A 23,287-nucleotide genomic window follows, 5' to 3' on the forward strand; every position below is an offset into this window, starting at 1 on the left:
CACCATGGGACCAGGCAGCCGTCATACAGCTCAGGAAGGAGACGCCTTCTGTCTCCTAGAGATGAACGTACTTTGTTGCAAAAAGTGAAAATCAATCCCAGAACAGAAAATGGCATTTTGAAGATGCTGGAGGAAACAGGTACAAAAGTATCTATATCCACAGTAAAACGAGTTCTATATCGACATAACCTGAAAGGCCGCTCAGCAAAGAAGAAGCCACTGCTCCAAAACAGTAATAAAACAAAGCCAGACTACGGTTTGCAACTGCATATGGGGACAACGATTGTACTTTTTGGAGAAATGTCCTCTGGTCTGATGAAACAAAAATAGAACTGTTTGGCCATAATGACCATCGTTATGTTTGAAGGAAAAAGGAAGAGGCTTGCAAGAACACAATCCCAACCGTGAAGCACGGGGGTGGCAGCATCAGATTGTGGGTGCACAGGGAGAAAAATTATGTGGATATATTGAAGCAACATCAAGACAACAGTCAGGAAGTTAAAGCTTGGTCGCAAATGGGTCTTCCAAATGGACAATGACCCCAAGCATACTTCCAATGTTGTGGAAAAATGGTTAAGGACAACAAAGTCAAGGTATTGGAGTGGCCATCACAAAGCCCAGACCTCAATCCCATAGAAAATGTGGGCAGAACTGAAAAAGCTTGTGCAAGCAAGGAGGCCTACAAACCTGACTCAGTTACACCAGCTCTGTCAGGAGGAATGGGTCAAAATTCACCCAACTTATTGTGGGAAGCTTGTGGAACGCTACCTGTTTAACTAGGGTAAAACGTTTCAATTTAAAGGTCAATGCTACCAAATACTAATTGAGCATATGTAAACATCTGACCCACTGGGAATGTGACGAAAGAAATTAAATAAATAATTCTCTCTACTATTATTGACATTTCACATTCTTAAAATAGTGGTGATCCTAACTGACTTAAGACAGGGAATTATTACTAGGATTAAATGTCAGGAATTGTGAAAAACTGAGTGTGTATGTAAACTTCTGACTTCAACTGTAGTCAGCTCCGGGATTCGAACCAGCGACCTTTCGGTTACTGGCCCAACGCTCTTAACCGCTGGACTACCTACCTCCCTTTCAAAGATGTTCTTGATTATTTGAGTTCTTCCTCGATAGACCTTCTCCAGCTGTATCTGGGTCTTCCCGGTTTCCTTTTCCCCCTGGAAATTCCAGGTTACAGATAATAAATATTACACAAGTGTGCTTTTGTGTTGTTGATGCAGAGAAATGAGCTTGCCGTGCTTTCTGAGAGTAAACAACCCAACCAGAACCACACCCCCCCCCACAAAACACTCAGATCGCACAGTTTAACCAATAGTATTTAATGGGTTATGCAATTCTCTGCTAAGGCCCAATCTCCTCGCAACAGTACAGTACAATGAGTAAACCAGTCCCTTGCATTTTATTGGCAAAAAATTCAATAAAACAGACCTAAATAAATATGTGTTTTCATGAAGGGGCAATTACTAAAAAGAGAACAGGGAAAAAAACAAAAGAAAACAAATTTAAAAACCACCAATTGCTTTTTTTCCCTTAGAATTGAGAAAATGTAAAAGTAACAATTCTTAAAAAAGGGACCATTCATTCGTTTTCCACGTCATATATCATGTAACACAACTAGAACCAATATAAAAACAGCAGCGGAACAGTGCCACCATCTGGAAGTTTTAAGCTTTGGTCACAGGATTTAAAACGGGGGGGTATGTTTCCCTTCAAAAACTACCTGGACCCAGGAGAGTGGCTTAAATGAATGAATGCCATAGGTCTTGTTCAGGTCCAGTCTAAAGGCAGGCTAGACTGGTACTGTCAGTCAGGGGAGGGGGTTGGATGACAACCAAAGCATTTATCAAAAGGAGAACCCAGAGCATCTGGGACGACTCCGAGGCATGGTGGGTGGGTGGGTGTGTGTATAAGATGGAAAACAGAGTCTTCCAACAGTCCCTTCCATTTCTCAAAGCTAATGCAGCCCTGTTCCATTCTTTTCATCTTAACATTTCTCATCAGCTCAGTGCCATGCCCCCCTCCTCACTGTGGGGGGACCCTAGGGCTTTGACCCCCAGAACAACACCACCCCTCAGGGGAGGGAGAGACAGGGAAGCTGGGTGGGTGGACATGGGGGACGGAGGGCTCCAAGTTGCAGTTGGAACACTGATTACCCCACCCCTCCACCTCACCCATGATTCCTCACGCTCCCCCTGCCTGCACCCCAGAGGTTTCCCTGGGGTGCTGAGCCCATGGCGGGACATAAGCAGGATGGTAAGTGGTGAGGGGGCTAAATCAGGCAGCCACCCCCACCTCCACCTTCCACTCAGGTCAGTCAGTTCGTAGTGAGATAGATAGTGAGGGCTCAGTTTGAGGCGCTGCTGTTGGAGGAGCTGGAGGTGGAGGGTATAGCCGTGCCAGAGGCCCCGGACGTGGCCACAGACTTGCGGATGTGAGGCATGAGGAAGGGGTCACTGGCTAGCTGGTGCACATCGATACGGTCCTCCTTCCGGTAGACCAGACAGCGCCTTATAAAGGCCTGGAGAGAGAAAAGGAGGGGACATTTAGAGACGTTGTGACAGGGGAAGAGTTTGTGCACAGAGCAGAAAGGGATGAATGCGTAAAGTAACAGACCAGTGAAAGAGGGCTGGAGAAACAACACCAGGTGAGGCAGAATTTAAGGAATGGACTAACAAATGACAGAAAGGTGAGGGAGGGACAGTCAGAAAAAACAAGCAGTACCTTAGCTTCTGGGGTGACTACTGGTTTGGGGGGAAACTGCACCTCTGTTGCCTTCAGTATGGTGTTCTCCTGGAGGATGTCCTGTTGAGACTGGTTATGGCCAAAGGGCTGGAGGCGAAGACAAAGAAAGAAAAGAAGAAAAAGTTAGCAACACAAAACATCCTCATCTCTTAAATGGAGTATAAAGAGTATGAATAGAATTCTGAGAGGAGTTAGTAGCGTGTGCGTGCTTGTATTACCTTGCGTCCGTACAGAGCCTGGTAGAAGATGACTCCCACTGACCACACATCCACCTTGTTGGAGATTTTAGGAGGCTCTTTACCCACCACAAAGCATTCTGGGGGAAGGTACCTGCAAGGGAAGATCATTTATTAGAGAAACACTCTTTCCACAATAACAATCACCCAAACAAGACAGTCGTTCTATTGTTGTAGTTTGTGCGGCGCCTCACCAGTAGGTCCCTGCACCCTGCGAGGTCAGCTCCATCCCGTCCACTGAGTTGTAGCTGTCGTCGTCCATGATCTTGGACAGGCCGAAGTCGGTGATCTTGATCTCACCACAGGCTGTGCCATTCACCAGGAGGATGTTGCCTGAGGAAAAGACAAGTCAGAGGTCAAGACAAAAAAAGGTCATAATGAACATTTCTCAGTAATATGTGGTCAAGGCTGGTTTATAAAATTGGTCTAACGACGTGTCTGTAGACAATTCAAATGCGTCAAGTTTCGCTGGTCCAAACAACATTTCATATATACTCCGGTGGAACGTCTATAGACTGTCACTGACACTTTTCGGTTTCCTTGTCACAGACCGATGAAAAAAGTGTGTTGTCATGGTTACCTGACTGCGACAGCAATGAGACAAGCAAAAAAAATATCCGGTAGAATGCCCTGCATTTAATACGTCACACTCGCAATCGTAAGCTATTTTCTGTAATTAGCTTGCCATTACCTTGAAAAATGATCTTGTTGTGAGTTTACTTTCCTGTAATAATTCATAAAAATGTACTAAAAAGGTAGCCTAGTGGTCCGAGCGTTGGGCCAGTAACCGAAAGGTTGCCGGATTGAATCCCTGAGCTGACAAGGTAAAATTCTGTCGTTCTGCCCCTGAGCAAGGCGGTTAACCCACAGTTCCCCAAATGCCGAAGACGTGGATGTCGATTATGGCAGCCTCATGCACCTCTCTGATTCACAGGGGTTGGGTTAAATGCGGGAAGACACATTTCAGTTGAATGCATTCAGTTGTACAACTAACTAGGTTTCCCCCTTTCCCTAAAAAGATGTCAGCTATGCTCTGGTCATTATTTGAACTGCCTACCTTCTAACACGCTAGAAACTAACCAAAACATTGTTGCGTGGTTAGTTTCTAGCTTTTAGTTGTCTGGCTTGCTAGATTAACATATATCCAATTAACGGATGGGTTAATCGGTGTTAAAATACACCAGTTATGCTATTTGGACCACCAGGCTGCTGTCATGCATATCATGACAACAACGACAAGTTTGATGTCGGACGACGATAGAACGTTCAGGATGTCACTGCGACAACAGCCTACAGACTGTCGATGTCGACAGACCAACTGTAAACCAGCCTTAAGAGTCAAAAGATAACCGAGTGAAAAGGTATCTTGTCTCGTTTTAGTCTGCTGTCATCGTTTCAACTTGCTTTACAGGTAGAGTACCAGTCAAAAGTTGGACACACCTACTAAAGGGCTTTTCTTTATTTTACTATTTTCTACATTGTAGAATAATAATGAAGACATCACAACTATGAAATAACACATATGGAATCATGTATTAACCAAAAAACAAATCAAAAACACATTTTAAATTTGAGATTCTTCAAATTAGCCACCCTTTGCCTTGATGTCAGCTGTGCACACTCTTGGCATTCTCTCAACCAGCTTCATGAGGTAGTCACCTGGAATGCGTTTCAATTAACAGTTGTGCCATATTAAAAGGTCATTTGTGGAATTTCTTTCCTTCTTAATGCATTTGAGCCAATCAGTTGTGTTGTGACAAGGTAGGGGTGGTATACAGCAGATAGCCCTATTTGGTAAAAGACCAAGTCCATTTTATGGGAAGAACAGCTCAAATAAGCAAAGAGAAACAACAGTCCATCATTACATGAAGGTCAGTTAATCCGGAACATTTCAAGAACTTTGAATGTTTCTTCAAGTGCAGTCGCAAAAACCATCAAGCGCTATGACGAAACTGGCTCTCATGAGGACCGCCACAGGAAAGGAAGAACCAGAGTTACCTCTGCTACAGACACATCTCAACATCAACTGTTGACAGGAGACTGCATGAATCAGGCCTTCATGGTCAAATTGCTGCAAAGAAACCACTACTAAAAGACGCCAATAAGAAGAAGAGACTTTCTTGGAACAAGAAACACGAGCAATGGACATTAGACTAGTGGAAATCTGTGACTCAATGACCCAATACACCTCCAGGCTGTAAGGGCTATTTGACCAAGAAGGAGAGTGATGGAGTGCTGCATCTGACCTCCACAATCACAATCACCCGACCTCAACCCAATTGAGATGGTTTGGGATGAGTTGGACCGCAGAGTGAAGGAAAAGTAGCCAACAAGTGCTCAGCATATGTGGGAACTCCTTCAAGACTGTTGGAAAAGCATTCCAGATTAAGCTGGTTGAGAGAATGCCAGGAGTGTGCAAAGCTGTCATCAAGGCAAAGGGTGGCTACTTTGAAGAATTTGCTTAACACTTTTTTGGTAACTACATGATTCCATACGTGTTATTTCATTGTTTTGATGTCGTCACTATTATTCTACAATGTAGAAAATAGTAAAAATAAAGAAAAACCCTGGAATGAGTAGGTGTGTCCAAACTTTTGACTGGTACTGTAAGTGATCGCATCAGTGTTGACCTGGTACTAATATTGCAGTGTAACTGCTGCCATGCTAGTGTCCGTGTGATCTGCTGTTTGTACCCACCGGGTTTGAGGTCGTAGTGGATGATGGGTGGGCGGATCTCGTTCAGGTACTTGAGGGCGTTGACCATCTGCATGATGATGGAGCGGCCCTCCTTCTCCGACATCAGCTTGTGCTGCTTCAGGTAGAAGTCCAGGTCGTTCCCCTCACAGTACTCTAGAACCGTACAGAACCTGGAACACAACGAGACAGATGAACCTACGGTGAGGTAGTGTTTTAATCTCGAACCGTACAGATCCTAGGACATAACGAGAAAGAGAGAGAGCGAGCGAGAGGATGTGGTACTGTTCAACTCCAGAACCGCACAGAACAACGAGAGTGGAATCAGCTGTGTGGTACTGTTTTAGTTTAGAAACAGTACAGAGCCTGTTCCACCACGAGAGACAAAGGAACCAACTGTGAGGTACTGTTTCAAAACAGTAGGATAGAGAGTTGAAAGAGAAAAATAACACCGGAACTAGAAACCCCCAAAATTCTCACGTTCTATTCCAAAGATGTGTTGGATATGTTCTGCTGCTCTTTGGGGGGGGGACTTACGAGTCTGTGTCGAGTGAAAAGTAGTCGTAGAGTTTGACTATCCGTGGGTGGTCCAGCTCCTTATGGATTCTATACTCTCGACATGCGTGTCTGAAAAAGAGACCACGTTAAACTCCAATGTTAAAACCAAAGTGCTTTTGTTACCCGTATCACTCTGAGAAAAAAGGTGTCTGTCCATGATAAGAAAAAGGGAACTCACTTGTGGTAGTTCTCTTTCTTCTCGTCCCTCCAGTTCTTGTTCAACTGGTGGATTTTGACTGCGACGTATCTCTGCTCCGTTAGGTCAAAGGCCTTCAAAACGTGAGAGACATGACATCAATTACAAGCAAATCATTCTATCACATCCATTATTCTTTATCATATCTGAGCGAAACCTGGCACCAATATGAAACCTTGGCACCGACTTTAAAAAATGGATTCAGGTGAACATCGAAAGTACATCATTATGAGGAATCCTTTAGACTATGTCGCCGCTGTTCAATGGGTATACAACTATGCATTTGACCATGGTGACAAAAGGTCAGTTCCAATGAGTGCCCTCACCTTGTAAACTTCACTGAAGCCACCTCGGCCTAGTAAGTAGAGCAGTAGGTACCGGTCGTTTAACGTTGGGTGGTCTTTGAACCTGTTGCGGAAATCAGACATATTTCGATTAAAAGGTCAAACAGAGAGAACACAAATAAGAGAACACCGGTAGAGAGCACGTACGTGGAGTTATCCTCGTTGTGGATCCTCTTGAGCTCGCGGATGTGCAGGTTCCGTACTCGCTCCAACCTCTCCAGCTCAGCCTGGATCTCTGCCTCTTCCTGCAACACACAGCAAGCTTATTAGCAACTTTTACAGGAACCAACAGATAAACAGTACACAAAGTACATACACAAAACATAGAAACATTGCAGGTAAACAGCACACCACCTTCTTGAGATGGCCCAGTCTTAGTTTGAAAATCTCCTCTTGCTCGTGATACTCGGCCTGTGATAACCTGGAAGATGAAGAAACTCACCATCATAAACAGAACCAAACCAGGGAAAATGTATGCATTTAAACAGAGAGGGGAAGAGGCGGGGTAACGTACGCGTCGCTCTCGGCTCCGTTGGCCTTGCTCTTGCGTTTGTTCTGCTCCAGGCTAAGGGGCGGGGTTTGGGCCATTGAGGGCGGTTTCCTCTTGGCCAGGGCCTTCCTCTGTCTCTCTATGTCCTCTCGCTGGGAGTTGATCCTCTCCTGTTGCCTAGAGACGAGACACACAGACAGGTGACGGGGAGGGTCAGTGCTGGTATGAGAGAGAGAAAGATTAAAAACAACAGAGGAGGGTAGAGAGGAGTATGAAGGAGGATGAGATGCAGAGTGAGAGAGGCTTTTGAGTGACCCTTACTTGATAAGGTTCTGAAAGGCATATCCGTCCGTCCACTGTTCTGTGAATGAGGCACCATGTCGGACGGTGGTGAAGTGACCCAGACGAAGACGGTCCTGCATGCTCTTGTCGCGACACGCCATCTTCTCCTGCTTCGACTGGGGGAGGGAGAGAAGACACACACACGTTATACTTGGGGAAAGCTAATCCTTGGTCGAGAAAATAGACATGGGTGACGGTATTCTAGACTCCCAAGCCTGTTGTAGGGACAGAGGGAGAACTCACTTTCTCAATCAGCAGCTTCTTGCTCATGGTCACGCATTTGTTCAAGCGTTCTTTGTACCGCTCCAGCATCCTCTGCTGCTCATCCAACTGCCTTCGAAGGTCACAGTTCGCCTGAAACAGAACGGGTCAAAATCCCATTCATTAATAGTCCTTTTAATGAAACAAAGCTGTTTTAAAATGTCAGTTAGTAGGTTCTGAAGAGATCTGTTTCCATGTCTGGAGCATCATCCTGTCTCATGACGAGGCCCACAACATGTTATTCCATTAGAAGACAGAATGGGAAAAACAAGGGCACGTTGATGGCAGATGTGTTCCCACCCGCAGTAAGTCATCGATCCTCCCCTCCTTCTTCTCCAGGTCAGAGTTCTTGTTGTTCTCCATAGCAGTTAGCTTCTCTACCGTCAGGTCAGACTGCAGGAGGAGAACCAGAGGACGAGAAAGAGAGATGAAGTCAAACATTCACCAGAGACGTGTCATATTATACAGGAAGTTATTACAGACATCACCAGTGCTCTGTGTGTGTGTGTGTGTGTGTGTGTGTGTGTGTGTACAGATGGTGTAAGGTAACAGCTACCTGTGTGGCTTTGTGGTTCATGTAGAGGGAGACAGGCTTTAGGGAACAGGATGAGTGCTCTGTGTTGGCTGAACCCATAGAGGACGGGCTGCCCTGCTGCATCTGGGATACAAAGACATCCACACATACCACTAACATCATGTCATGGACCACAGTAACATTCTGCTTTGCATTCAGGTCAGTTTGAAGGACACGATGGGTTCGTTAGGAATGGGGGGGGGGGAAAGGGCACGGTGAAAAGGGAGGCGGAAAAAGAAAGGAGAAGTGAGGGAGCACGCTCACTGTGCCTGGGGGGTTGGAGAGGGAGTGATGTTGTGGGGAGGAGCGGACAACTGGAGGGAGACTCCTGGCAGGACTGGTACCAGGACCGCTACCACCCACAAACTGACAGATTTAATGGAAAAGTCACAAGAAGGGCGAAGAAATTCAAAGCTATGGATGAGTCTTGCCAAAAAGTGCACCTTGCACACTCACCTCAAAATAATCACTAATTTTCTGTCCTCTTGCTCCTCCTTTCCCTGGAGAAGAGAAAAAAAGGCTGAAAATCTGTGGGCCGTTGATATATTCTGACAACAAAATGGCCGCCGGCAAGGCACGACTGAGGTGAAAGAGAGATCACGGAGGAAGGGAGACAGACATCTCACCTTGACTGCCGTCGTACGGCTCTGCTTTCCTCTTCCTCGTTCTCTGGTCGTTGGGCTTTTTCTCTGGGGTCTGGAAAACGAGTAGGAGAAACACATTGTACTTTAAGACAGTGGAAGATGTATAAAATATCATATAAGAGTGAAAAGATTAATGGCGCCACTGCTGTGGGACACTGACCTCCAGCTCTTTGTCACTGAGAGAGCCCACGCTGCACAGGCTCTGATTGGACGACTCATTGTGGCCTGAACCCTGTTCAAAACAAACAAACAAACCCACACAATTACACGTCAGACAAAGAGTGGAAGGATATGCCAAGGGCTAGGAGGGACTAAACTTAATTCACAGTTAAACCAGGGGTGTGGTAGGGAAGGATGGGGATTATGCTTTCTGCTTTCATTTGACTGACTGTTTCTCCCCATGGCTACTCTCTGGTGAACAGATAAGGTGAGGGATTGTTTGTGAGAGAAAGAGAGAGCAGAAGAGAGTCGGAGAGGAATAGGGTTGAGCTAATATCATCACCATTCGTCTCCACACTGTGTACCTACCCTATCAATTCTAAATGTCTGTTGCCTAGGTGATGCCTGTCACTCAAATGACTCACTTTTGAATTCACCAGACTCTGCCATATCAGAGAAATATACTTAGTCATTCTGGACACATAATGCTGCTCCCTCTAACTAAATTGAACCTGAAATTGCTGAACATCAGACATAACTAATGCAGGTGGGAGTAGGTCTCTCAATCTTTTTCTCCCTCACACTCTCGCCTTTCATTATTTCATCTTCATTCTCTCCAGCCTTGTTCAAATAATTATAAAATCCTACTACTCAGGGTATTGGAAGGCTTTCAGTGTTTCCCTTGTATTCACTTAGCAGTGGCGCTGCTAAATGAAATACATTTTAAGGATGGACAGAATGTAGAAAATATAAATTGACCTATATATTGTTATATAATCTTTGAGAACTAGAAATCCCCCAAATAAAAACTAGCTAGACAGTCAGGGAGAATCAAAAATTCCAAAAACGATTTATTTAATACTATTTTTGGAATGGCTGGATTACTGACGTGGCATGCAGGGTACATGCCAAGGGGCCTCGATTGGGGTCCCCATAGGTTATGTTCTAATGTTTAACCATAAGAACACAGAAATGCTTAGAATTGCAGGAAATTTGCTTTCACACTGCAAAATTCTCTCAGCTCCATGGAAAAATGTATAGAATTGCAGGAAATTAGCTGAAAAACAGCACATTTCTCTCTGCCGCCAATACTGGACCGATTTAAGCCGCGCCCACAACGCTTATAAGGCAGCTCAGGATGACTGATAGGGAGCAGAGCTACAGGGCTGTTCAAGGTCGAGAGACACAGGTTGAGCTGCCCCCACCACATCCTGGGGCTTTCAGACCTATAACACCAGGGCAGGCTAAACGTCTCATCTCTCTCTAGGCTAATACTTCCTTTCTCTCTATCCCAGTCTTTCCACACACTGCAACTCTATCAGACGGACCCTGGTCAGACGGGGTGGCCGTGGTGTGATGCTTTAGCGGGAGCCGCCATTTTCTCTGCGACAGCACCGTGCTCTGGGTTCAGTTCTGCCTATGGCTGGCATAGAGCCCAGTCCTGGCTCTGATTCACTCTCTGCGCTCCGGATCACTTTCCACAAAGGCAGCTCTCTAAGATGGAGTTTACCTCAGCACCACCAGGCAGGACCTCTAATCAAAAGCCAGAGCGCTACTGCCATAACATCTGGTCAGGGTTTCTACGCGTATGAGGGTGACCGGCATTCATGCCCTTCCCTGCCCCACTTCCCCCTCCTGCCTGCTCCCTTCTTGGCAGCCCTCTGCACATGCATATGCAGCCACCACATCATGAGCCAGTAGGCGAGGATACCATATCACACCAGCCAACAAACACAGACACACAGCTCTACATTCTCAAGAGAGAGAGAGAGAGAGAGAGAGGCGGAGGGGGCCAGCCGGTCCCTGGCCAAGCTCAACCAGAAATAGAGAATCAAACAAAGAAAGGGAGAAACAAAGAGAAGGGGTGAGAGAGACAAAGAAAGATAGATATGGTCCTAAAGTAGATGTGCAACACTGAGATCCCGCGGTCAGTCCTACATTAGTAGAAAAGGTGGAGCGGGAAAGGAGCAAGACCCTATATAGGCCTCTCTCATCTCCAACGATATAGTGTAGTAACACAGACCTTAGCCACGCCGACCCCAGTGAAGCGAGCCTCCAGCAGCTCCTGGCGTCGCGGGTCCAGGCTGTGCAGTTCTTCCATCATGGCTGCAGGGACAATGAGCAAGAAACACACAATTTGATATCAGATCTGTTTACTGTCCATAGCACAGACAAACATCATACAGAGTAAGAATACAAGGGGCTGGAAATCGTCTAGCAACAGCTTGAGGATTTAGTGACACAACCAGTTCAGGGTTGCCTATAGATGAATGTGTTGATGCATGCAACTATAAATTCGTAGAAACTGACTCACGGATAACCTCAGACACACCTGTTTTTTAAAAAATCAGGTCACCACCACCACTGATTCCAACACAGAACTTGATCAACAACAAGAAATGAAGCAAAGACTAAACAGGCAAGAGCTGAGCATACTCTTGTGCTGACAAGGGACATTTCAGCAAATATGGTTTCAAAACTGTGATTACAGTATCGTGATAAGATTAGTGAATCTGATTGAGTCATTTTCCCACATAGCTTCGTTGCTTAGCTAGTTAGCTGACAGTTTTGGCAAGAAGGGTCAGGCCAGCGACCAACCAACTTGTTAATAGTATATCAAATCAACTAGCTAGATAACTAACTAGCTAGCTGATCAAAGAATACAGGCAGCGTGCCATCATCCACTTGCAGGTGACAAAATACTAACAATGAGAGTAACATGATAGACATTGTCATGACTCATGATCATGTGTTCATTACATTAGTTGACATGTGTCAATAATTCAGGTTCCCCCCTTGGCTAGTCTATGGGTATGGCTGCCTTGTTGGTGATGGCATTCCAAACATGTTTTTGTTGCTAAATGTTTGTTAGCTAGCTAGTTAACTACAGTAGCCAGCTGACGTCCGACGTAAGCCACCTGGTGCAGCTAACTATTAACTAGCAAGTTGGTCACTTCGTTGGCAAATATGTCTGATAGGTAACTAAAAAAAAAACAGCATTTTATATTTCCAAATTATAACTACTTGCAAAATTGTCAATTTAAGAAGGGGAATAGATCATTAACATTACTAGGCCAATGGGTGATGGATAGCGACATGGCAAATATCTGACTAACATGTAAGGTTAGCTAGCGTTAGCTAGCCAACGTTAGCTACATGAAAACTGCTGTTTTTCAGGAATATTATGTCCCAACCCAAAGTTATGTTAGAAATAAAGCATTAATACAACTCGACCAAGGTTACCTGTTGTAATTATATTTTCCACGGGTCCAATCTTTTTATGTCCACGATTCTTGTCTCCCTACCTCGACACTGCCAAACGAGGCCTCATCCAAATCCTCGTTCTTCGGTGTTGATTTGTTACCAGTTAGGAGACGAGCGTCTGCTTGGCCCCCCAATAACGACGGATAGTTCCCTTCMKSGCCTAGAAGTCKTGGGGTATCCCGAACCCGCCTTTCCGCACTCCCTACACCGGTATCCCCAGGTTCACATTCCTTTCATCAAGGGCCGTACCATGCCTCTTTCGGGTATTTTATCCCGAACAATGACCATCAGTTGCCCGTTTCATCGCGAATATGATCCAACAATGTGGCTATTTTGTGTTATAATTTTGTCCTCCGATCTGATATGTTCGGTCTAATTCTGTACTCAATCAGAACAAAGTTGGTGTTCGGCTTCACCTTCCTCGCCCTAGCAAACAATTTGTTACGGAAGTTGTGTTGTTCCGATCATTTCAGTTGAATCTGGATCGGTTCGGTTTCTCATTTTTGGGGGGAATGTAAACAATAATCGGTAAATCTCCCTTTATTCTCGTGAGATTGTTCAAATTTGTCTTTCCACCTTCACCACAACCACGCCTGCCCCCAAAACCGACTGTAGACCAATTGAAGTCGATTTACAAACTAGCTACATGCAATCTAAAACTGCCCATAAGGTTTCAGGGAGACAGAAATGCAATCATCTTTTTTTTTAATGTGAAGTGAAGGCAATTATCTGAAAGGAATCATGTCACAATGATGAGTTTACACACTGTTTTTTAATCATTTTGAAGTGGTGAATGTAAAAAATAAAAATAAAAAAGAAGTTTACTCATACAGCGCAATTTATCTAAAATAATGGATTATGGCAAACAGTCTGTTGAATGTAAACATTAGAATATTGCGTTTCCAGACCTTTGTTCAGGTTTCATTAGCTCATCAGCCTTCTCTATATTCCGTTTCTGAGTCATGTCCACCTCTCAGTCAGAGATTCATTATCAAATAGCACCTGGGGGAAACCAGAGCTGTGAAGACAAATGGCTGAGGGAACCCAATAGAAAAACATGTCTAATGCTTTGCACACACATCACCCCTCAAACCATCTCCATGGTGTCCATCATCACAATGGTCTCATGGAGGTATCCATCCCTCCCAGGGGTTGCAGTCCCACATCTACCTCAGACACTAGTTCAATGATAAGCCACAGTGTTCTCTCTGCTGTTCCTGGCTCACTCCTGTGTCTCTGGCGGTTGGGTATGAGGCTTGCGGTACTTGCATTGGATCCAGACACGGTACATGGTCAGCTGCTTGCCTCTGTTCACCTGCAGCCGCCGGTCCACCATGTTCTGGACCTTCTCCAGACCCGCTTCACTGAAGTAGTCATGTAGCTCATCTGGAGAGAGATGTTATGGAGATATTATACACATAAAAAACAGAAAGTGTCTAGTGTCAGAGGTAGATGTGGGACTGTAACCCCTGGGAGGGAGGGATGGATAGAATTGGGATACCTCCATGAGACCATTGTGATGATGGACACCATGGAGATGGACTGAGGGGTGATGTGTGTGCAAAGCATTAGCCATGTTTTGCTATTGGGTTCCCTCAGCCATTTGTCTACACAGCTCTGTGTTCCCCCAGGTGCTTAGATAAAAAGGTAATATAATAAAATAAAAAACGGATTTGCAAATTACCACTGTTAAAAAGCAGTACATACTAGCCTTTTGATTTGATTGATTTATTACCTTGAGTGAAGAAATAGACTCGCGTTCCATCACCCCGGACATAAAAGTTATCTGACAAACACCTTCCTGAAAAAGGAACATTCAATAATTCAATATTTTCCCCAAAACATGTACATATTGCTAATCACAATTTACAAGCATTTTGCTACACACAAGCATTACGCTACACCCACAATAACATCTGCTAAATATGTGTATGTGACCAATATCATTTGATTGGATTCCACACAGTCCCACGCACGAGTGCCTATGGTAACTAACCTTTCTTGAAGCGTAGCTGTGCCATGTCATAGCGCCCATAGTCCCTGAGCAGCAGCACTCCTCCAGGCTTCAGCAGCCGAGCCAGTCTGCTGATGGAGGCCTGCATCCTGACAGAGAAAAAGAAAGACATGGGAATTTGATTGCACTTAAATTTTCCCCATCACACACACGCAGCCACACATACCACGCACCCACACTTGATTGTTGCCACACTCAAACGTCACACAGGGGCGGCTTACTTGTCAGGATGCAGGGCTGAGAGCACGAAGATGAGCACTATAACACCCATGCTGGCGTCTGGGACAGGGTAAATAGCTCCCTCATCACCCAGGTCATGAACAAAGGCATAGCAGCGCCCGGGGTCATACTCTGAATTAGCCTGGTAGTGAAAGGGACAAGATGAATAAATCTATTTATCAGCCAACTAATGACATCATCTATCAAGCATTTCTCCTTCTCACCTTGACCAGCTCTACAGCGGTGCTGGAGAAATCACAGCAGTAGACAAAGAGTCCAGGGTCACTGTCACACACAAAGAAGACAGGGTCATGGAACATGGAGGTGCGAACCGGGTTGCATCTAATACATATTGAGATCTGAATAGCAGATATACAGCATGTGCATACGAAGAGGGTAGTAGCTAGTATAAACAGTCAAACTGATCAGGCTGCATACTGCATAAATGGGACTGCTCAATACACGTGGTCCCAACCACCACTCACTTGTTGGTCTTCAGAATGGGAAAGACAGTGTTGCCAACACCACAGCCAACCTATTGAATCAAACAAGGGCATAGGTTAGCCTACTTTATGCCTGAGGGCCACATATACTTAGCTGGTCCCATATCTGTTTGTGCTCTTGCCAACTCTATTGCTCATTCTCACGGCAAACATGTTTGACATTACAATGAGTGACAATGAGTTGGCATAACACAAACAGACTGGCACTCAAGCTAACATATACTGCAGTCACACTATGATACAGTATTCCTCACCTCCAGTATGCGATACATGGCACTGGATCCAGGGAAGTCACCATCTACAGGGGCCAGAGGGGTGACTTCACTGCTTTGACCCTGACTCTGTTCGAGACCATGTGTTTCACTGTCCTCAGCTCTATGGTCCCCAATACAGGAGTCCCGGTTGAGGCGACACTGTGGGGCCAGCTCAGGGAACTCTGTGAAGAGCCAGTGGCGGTCTTTGAAGAAGCGATTCTCATGGATGGTGTAGAATTCATTCCAGAACTCGTTCGCCCGGCACTCAAATTCCTCTGTTGAAATGAGTGGAAGAGATGCAAATTGACTACTACATATACTATATCTTGTTCTGGTACTTACACTACATGACAAAAAGTATGTGGACACCTACTCGTTGAACATCTCATTCCAAAATCATGGGCATTAATATGGAGTTGGTTCCCCGCTTTGCTGCTATAACAGCCTCCACTCTGGGGAGGCTTTCCACTAGATGTTGGAACATTGCTGCGTGGACTTGCTTCCATTCAGCCACAAGAGCATTAGTGAGGTCGGGCGATTAGGCCTGGCTCGCAGTCAGCATTCCAATTCATCCCACAGGTGTTCGATAGGGTTGAGGTCAGGGCTCTGTGCAGGCCAGTCAAGTTCTTCCACACCGATCTTGACAAACAATTTCTGTATGGACCTCACTTTGTGCATGGGGCATTGTCACGCTGAAACAGGAAAGGGCCTTCCCCAAACTGTTGCCACAAAGTTGGAAGCACAGAATCATCTAGAATGTAATTGTATGCTGTAGCATTTATGATTTTCCTTCACTAGAATTAAGGAGCCTGAACCATGAGAAACAGCTCCAGACACTTTATTCCTCTTCCACCAAACTTTACAGTTGGCACTATGCTTTCGGGCAGGTAGCATTCTCCTGGCATCCGCCAAACCAAGATTAGTCCATCGGACTGCCAGATGGTGAAGCGTGATTCTTCACTCCAGTGAATGCGTTTCCACTGCTCCAGAGTCCAATGCCGGGGAGCTTTACACCACTCCAGCCTACGCTTGGCATTGCACAGTGATCTGTGCGGTTGCTAGGCCATGGAAACCCATTTCATGAAGCTCCTGACAGTTATTGTGCCGAACAGTTATTGTGCCGAAGTTGCTTCCAGAGGCAGTTTGGAACTCGGTAGTGAGTGTTGCAACCGAAGAGAGGTTATATATATATATATACAGTGGGGAGAACAAGTATTTGATAACCTGCAAAATCGGCAGTGTTTCCTACTTACAAAGCATGTAGAGGTCTGTAATTTTTATCATAGGTACACTTCAACTGTGAGAGACGGAATCTAACACAAAATTCCAGAAAATCACATTGTATGATTTTAAAGTAATTAATTTGCATTTTATTGCATGACATAAGTATTTGATKACCTACCAACCAGTAAGAATTCCGGCTCTCACAGACCTGTTAGTTTTTCTTTAAGAAGCCCTCCTGTTCTCCACTCATTACCTGTATTAACTGCACCTGTTTGAACTCGTTACCTGTATAAAAGACACCTGTCCATACACTCAATCAAATAGACTCTAACCTCTCCTCAATGGCCAAGACCAGAGAGCTGTGTAAGGACATCAGGGATAAAATTGTAGACCTGCACAAGGCTGGATGGGATACAGGACAATAGGCAAGCAGCTTGGTGAGAAGGCAACAACTGTTGCGCAATTATTAGAAAATGAAGAAGTTCAAGATGACGGTCAATCACCCTCGGTCTGGGGCTCCATGCAAGATCTCACCTCGTGGGCATCAATGATCATGAGGAAGGTGAGGGATCAGCCCAGAACTACACGGCAGGACCTGGTCAATGACCTGAAGAGAGCTGGGACCACAGTCTCAAAGAAAACCATTAGTAACACATTACGCCGTCATGGATTAAAATACTGCAGCGCACGCAAGGTCCCCCTGCTCAAGCCAGCGCATGTCCAGGCCCGTCTGAAGTTGCCAATGACCATCTGGATGATCCAGAGGAGGAATGGGTGAAGGTCATGTGGTCTGATGAGACAAAAATAGAGCTTTTTGGTCTAAACTCCACTCGCCGTGTTTGGAGGAAGGAGAAGATGAGTACAGCCCCAAGAACACCATCCCAATCGTGAAGCATGGAGGTGGAAACATCATTCTTGGGGATGCTTTTCTGCAAAGGGGACAGGACGACTGCACCGTATTGAGGGGAGGATGGATGGGGCCATGTATCGCGAGATCTTGGCCAACAACCTCCTTCCCTCAGTAAGAGCATTGAAGATGGGTCGTGGCTGGGTCTTCCAGCATGACAACGACCCGCAACACACAGCCAGGGCAACTAAGGAGTGGCTCCGTAAGAAGCATCTCAAGGTCCCGGAGTGGCCTAGCCAGTCTCCAGACCTGAACCCAATAGAAAATCTTTGGAGGGAGCTGAAAGTCCGTATTGCCCAGCGACAGCCCCGAAACCTGAAGGATCTGGAGAAGGTCTGTATGGAGGAGTGGGCCAAATCCTGCTGCAGTGTGTGCAAACCTGGTCAAGAACTACAGGAAACGTATGATCTCTGTAATTGCAAACAAAGGTTTCTGTACTAAATATTAAGTTCGTGCTTTTCTGATGTATCAAATACTTATGTCATGCAATAAAATGCTAATGAATTACTTAAAAATCATACAATGTGATTTTCTGGATTTTAGTTTTAGATTCCGTCTCTCACAGTTGAAGTGTACCTATGATAAAAATGACAGACCTCTACATGCTTTGTAAGTAGGAAAACCTGCAAAATCGGCAGTGTATCAAATACTTGTTCTCCCCACTGTATATATATTTTTTTTTTTCTCCCCAATTATGTGATATCCAATCGCTGGTCAGTCTTGTCCCATCGTTGCAACTCCCGTACGGACTCGGGAGAGGCGAAGGTGAAAAGCCATACGTTCTCCCCGAAACACGACCCCCGCCAAGCCGCACTGCTTCTTGACACACTGCTCGATTAACCCGGAAGCCAGCCGCAACAATGTGTCGGAGGAAACACCGTAAAGCTGGCGACCGAAGTCAGCATGCATGCGCCTGGCCCGCCACAAGAGCGCGATGGGACAAGGACATCCCGACCGGCCAAACCCTCCCCTAACCCGGACGACACTTCAGTACTCAGCGGTCCAGTTCTGTGAGCTTGTGTGGTCTACCACTTCACGGCTGAGCTGTTGTTGCTCCTAGACGTTTCCACTTCACAATAACAACACTTACAGTTGACCGGGGCAGCTCTAGCAGGGCAGAAACTTGACGAACTGACTTGTTGGAAAGGTGCCATACTCTGACGGTGCCACATTGAATGTCACTGAGCTCTTCAGTATGGCCAGTCTACTACCAATGTTTGTCTATGGAGATTGCACGGCCGTGTGCTCAATTTTATACACCTGTCAGCAACGGATGTGGCTGAAATAGCCGAATCCACTCATTTGAAGGGGTGTCCACATACACTATATATACAAAAGTATGTATCTAGCAGGCCTATGTATGGTTGTTTGTTTTATCACTTATCAGCGTCTAGCGCTGAAATAATTGATACCATACTCTCAGTTGGTGAAACTGTTCCCACAATTGGTTATTGTCCATGGGAACACCCACCTCTCAACACCACCCACCTGCTCTCGTGGATTAACGGGGTGCAATGAACCAACCTGAACTAAAATTTGGGCTTACACGAGACATTCTCCTTTAAACCTAGGAAGCAGCCATTCAGCAGCTTTTTAAGCTTAAAGGGATACTTCAGGATCTACTTTCCCAGAGTCAGATGTACTCTTGGATACCATTTTTATGTCTCTGAGTGCAGTTTGAAGGAAGTTGTTAACTAGCATTTGCGCAATGACTGGAATTCTTTCGTAACTGCTAGCATGCTAGTAGATACCATAGACTTCCAGTCATGGTGCTTACGCTAGTTAGCATTGGCTCGCAAAACTCTTTCTAACTTCATTCACAATGCATGCAGAGACATAAAAATGGTATTCATTAGTTCATTTGACTCTTTGGGGAAGTAGATAAAGAGATGTCATTGCCAAAATCCCATAGTATCCCTTCTAATGTCAATATACATTTGGTACTTACCAAAGAAAGGAGTTTCACTGAGCAGCTATCGTCATTACTGCCCTACCCAAAAATTGTCTGTGTGACAAACAACTGAAAAAATGCCTTATATGGAAATAATCTTGTTGTTGAGCAAGTGCTCATGTGCCAAATCCACCTCATTACTGCCACCAGAGATGTGTATATAATGACGAGATGCTCATGTCTCCACCCTAACAATGGGAGTTGTTGTCCCAAAGCCGGGAAAGCAGTAGACAAGCTTAGGTCCAAAATAAGCCCATAGAAACGTATTGGGCTTATATTTGGACTGATTTTGGCGAGAGTGAAACCTCTCGCTTCGCCTCTTCCTCTCTGATGCCACGCACAGATTAGCTGATCCAGCAGCAGGAAAGGGAATTGATTGTATCACCTACAACAGTGTATGAACCTCATAATCAGTTGTTTCACCCATGCTACACGGAATGCAATAATAGATTAAGTAGACAATATAGGGTACGTTTTTAGTGATTGCATATTTCAAGGCTTTCTTTAGTGTATTTTAATTATGTTACTAATATTGCAGAAGGTGCAGAAGAGGTGGATTTAGATTATTTCCAGAAAAGGCATTGGACATGTTCGAGAGCATTAAAACTGCAATGTATCATGGGTAAATTGTGACTGACTGACTGATCTTCAAATAATAATGGGTTGTTACTTATGATGCAAGGTGATTTGTGGATCAGTCAGTCGAGACATTATATACAGATCTCTGATGGCAGTAATGAGGTAGATTTTTTCAGTTGCATGTAACTTTTAATTTAGACCTTTTTTGGAAGTACATACTGTCTGGGACGGCAGCAATGATGATAGTTGCTCAGTGAAACTCCTTTCTTTGGTAAGTACCACATGTATTTTGACATTATTAAGCTTGAAAAGCTGGTGAATGGCAAGTTGAATGGATGCTTCGTGGCTTAAAGGAGGACGTCTCCTGTAAACCCAGATTCTGGTTCAGAACCAACCTTGCTTCTCTTGAGGGAGGGGCTGACTGTTTTCTTGGACCTTCTTCTTGGCAGCTGCCTCTTGCTCCTCTGTCCACTCCACATTGTCCCTGAAAGTGAATGGGACACCAACACCACTAGAAACCAAGAGGAAGACATGCTACCCATGCCTAGTTATGTTCTGTCCACATGTTTGCCCAATAATAGACTAATGAATCCTAAAGTTACTCCTTACTTACTTTACATGTTCTGTTGAAAAGCAAATGTACAAAAATGTGATAGAAGACGCAGATAGTTCATCTGTTTTCCGTAAACGAGCGCTGTAACATGGAAATATGACCGTGTGGGAACCCTAACCCTATATAAAAAGCTGTGTATCAATTTAACCTTGTTTTGATTTCTCGCTGATATGAAATGTAAGGTCTTTATGCTTCCAAAGCCGTACCGCAAGCGATGCATGTTTATGTTCAGACCAAGCCTTGGGGCTCTTAACATAATACACATGTACAGTAGACACCTTCATCCAATGACTCTTGTGTAATGTAATGGAACTGAGAATCATGATCAAGGGCTATTCATGTGTGTACTACCACCAGTAGTAGGCATGCTAAAATACGAACCATGCGTTATGTTGAAAAACTTGACGTGGGTCTGTCAGGAAACGGGTTCCGAACTGAGGTCTTTTCAGTTCTCCAGATGTGGATTCTGGTAATATTTGTTCCGTTTCAGTGATGTTTTGCTCCACTATCCCTCCCACAGTAACGGGCGCTGCCATGTTGAATTGACGCACCGGAAGGAATGTCCAGAGAAATTGAAGCAAAGACTACATTGTCAACGAGATATCCCACTATAGTCAGTAAATCAGCATTGCCTGTGAGTACTCTGTTACACCAGTTGAGCGCGCCATAGCCCTACATTTGGCATTGTGATCGAGAACGTGGCTGCTGGTGAGATCTCCGCGTGGGGATGAATGGAGGTATGATGAAAGATGATGGCGGGCAAGGAAAAAAGTGCAGCAGATGAATAAATATGGAGTGTGGGATTGCACAAACCTTCTGGAAGATCTGGTGAAGGAGAAGACGTTGGATAAGGGAAAAAGGGGATTATGTTTTGAGGGAATAATGAATTGAGATTTGCACAGAACTTTTGGAAGAGCTAGAGTAGGAAGGTGAGGGTGAATTCATTGTGGTGGCAGGTGCAGTGATGACCACCGAGAAGAAGCTGAGTGTAGAGGGAAGCAGTGTGGTGAGGGAGGTTGGCGCCAAGTGCAAAAAGAGGGATACGTCCTATAGTAGCTCAGAGGTGGAACCTGACGAGTTTATGGATGTAGTACCTGCGGTGAGGATCGCCGAGCGTCCCGAGGATGAAAAGGATGATTCTGGCCCAGTGGGACTGAGATTTGTGGAGGGAATCGATCCTTGCATTCTGACTAATCCATATGTGGTGTCAGGTTGGATGGAGAAGAGGTTGGGGACTGTTGAAAGTAACTCTGAGTGGAATAGTGATGATTTATTGTGTTTCTTCAGTCCAGAGGGAGCGGGCGCTCCGGATCATGCAGTTAGGGACAAGAAATGTGACTTGCTTTGCTCTCTGGAGCAGGGTGGAGTTGAAAGGAGTGATAACAGGGGTGGCATTGTGTTGAGGAGGATCAGTTGAAATGGAAGATTCGCGGTGTCTGTGACACCCACCGTATGGTGCGACGCAGACCCGGTGGAGAGCGTGGGAAAATTGAGAAGACATTGTCTGTCCTGCTGAGTTTTGATTTAGAGTCTTTGCCCGACAAGGTCAAGTTAGGAACTATAAGGTATCCGGTGAGAGATTTTGTTCCTGAAAATACTACAGTGTTTTAGGTGTCAAGCTTCTAGGTATGTTGCAGCAGTGTGTAGGAGGGGAGATTCCTAAATGTGAGAAGTGTATCAAAAATGTAATGTAGGTAGGTCGTGAATGGCCTCACACACCAGTATAGTAGGTGGTGGTGTATGCACCTAAAAGTTGGATGCACTCCGCCAACCAAATCCTTGAGAAGATAAATAAGACTTTGCACCGCCCCTCTGGAAATCCTTGGGATGTCCCTCTACTCGGCTAATATATGGAATTGTTTTAAGATGGTCATACCAAGGATAATTTAGCTATTTGATTTAGAATTTTACGACCCCTTTAGGTATCAAAAATAAATATAATACAATTATTTGATGAAACATTGAATTTGGCCTGCTATTGCTATTGTCCCATTGAAACGCATTGAATAACAGATTCACACATGGAAAAACAGATAGTGAAAAAATCGAAACAAAGTTTGTTTTGAAGTGTCTGGGCTACCTTCTGACAAGTATTGTGTGGCTTGTGGGAATCCTAGAGCAAAACAACTGAGATGTACAGTACCAGAAATGAATAATAGAAATGAATGTAACCAAATGATGGGGATTGCCTGTACATTAACTAGCCCTACCGGTTACATATGTAATGGGGAATTGATCATAATAAACAAGGGGCAAGCAATTCACACAATGAAACAATGAATGTGCAAGAATTGGCGGGTGACAGTGGAGCACATTCTGGAGAGAGCATGCATTCCTCTTCTGCTTGTCTCAACATTTCAAATGATAGTCGAGACACATTATCTTCACACATTTTAAATGCTTTTTACTAGCAGCTGCAACTCAATAATCAGCTAAGCCTATTGCCACACGCACTGCCCAAATTGCTGGCTTCCCTAATAGCCATAGGCCTA

The 23,287-nt window shown here is 44.9% G+C and overlaps 2 protein-coding genes across 2 annotated transcripts; both read right to left on the bottom strand.

Annotated features, from left to right (window-relative positions):
• Nucleotides 1-1,923: 1,923 nt before the first annotated feature.
• Nucleotides 1,924-12,805, bottom strand: LOC112068717 (serine/threonine-protein kinase tousled-like 2). The gene is made up of 21 exons (XM_024135910.2): nt 12,511-12,805; nt 11,291-11,373; nt 9,269-9,340; nt 9,091-9,160; nt 8,921-8,964; nt 8,729-8,830; nt 8,447-8,548; nt 8,191-8,283; nt 7,873-7,983; nt 7,609-7,745; nt 7,312-7,464; nt 7,152-7,218; nt 6,945-7,042; nt 6,780-6,861; nt 6,436-6,527; nt 6,237-6,326; nt 5,703-5,872; nt 3,200-3,338; nt 2,988-3,099; nt 2,749-2,856; nt 1,924-2,545 (listed from the first exon to the last, which is right to left on the bottom strand). The coding sequence occupies exons 2-21, from the start codon at nt 11,369-11,371 to the stop codon at nt 2,372-2,374; spliced, it is 2,097 nt and encodes a 698-aa protein (XP_023991678.1). The 5' UTR covers nt 11,372-11,373; nt 12,511-12,805; the 3' UTR covers nt 1,924-2,371.
• Nucleotides 12,806-13,745: 940 nt separating this feature from the next.
• mettl2a (methyltransferase 2A, methylcytidine) lies at nt 13,746-21,368 on the bottom strand. The gene is made up of 9 exons (XM_024135911.2): nt 21,177-21,368; nt 20,578-20,666; nt 15,522-15,796; nt 15,250-15,299; nt 14,989-15,049; nt 14,767-14,906; nt 14,528-14,634; nt 14,267-14,332; nt 13,746-13,917 (listed from the first exon to the last, which is right to left on the bottom strand). The coding sequence occupies exons 1-9, from the start codon at nt 21,329-21,331 to the stop codon at nt 13,754-13,756; spliced, it is 1,107 nt and encodes a 368-aa protein (XP_023991679.1). The 5' UTR covers nt 21,332-21,368; the 3' UTR covers nt 13,746-13,753.
• Nucleotides 21,369-23,287: the final 1,919 nt, after the last annotated feature.

The sequence above is a fragment of the Salvelinus sp. IW2-2015 genome, unplaced genomic scaffold (genome assembly GCF_002910315.2).
Source record: "Salvelinus sp. IW2-2015 unplaced genomic scaffold, ASM291031v2 Un_scaffold659, whole genome shotgun sequence".
Classification (NCBI taxonomy): domain Eukaryota; kingdom Metazoa; phylum Chordata; class Actinopteri; order Salmoniformes; family Salmonidae; genus Salvelinus; species Salvelinus sp. IW2-2015.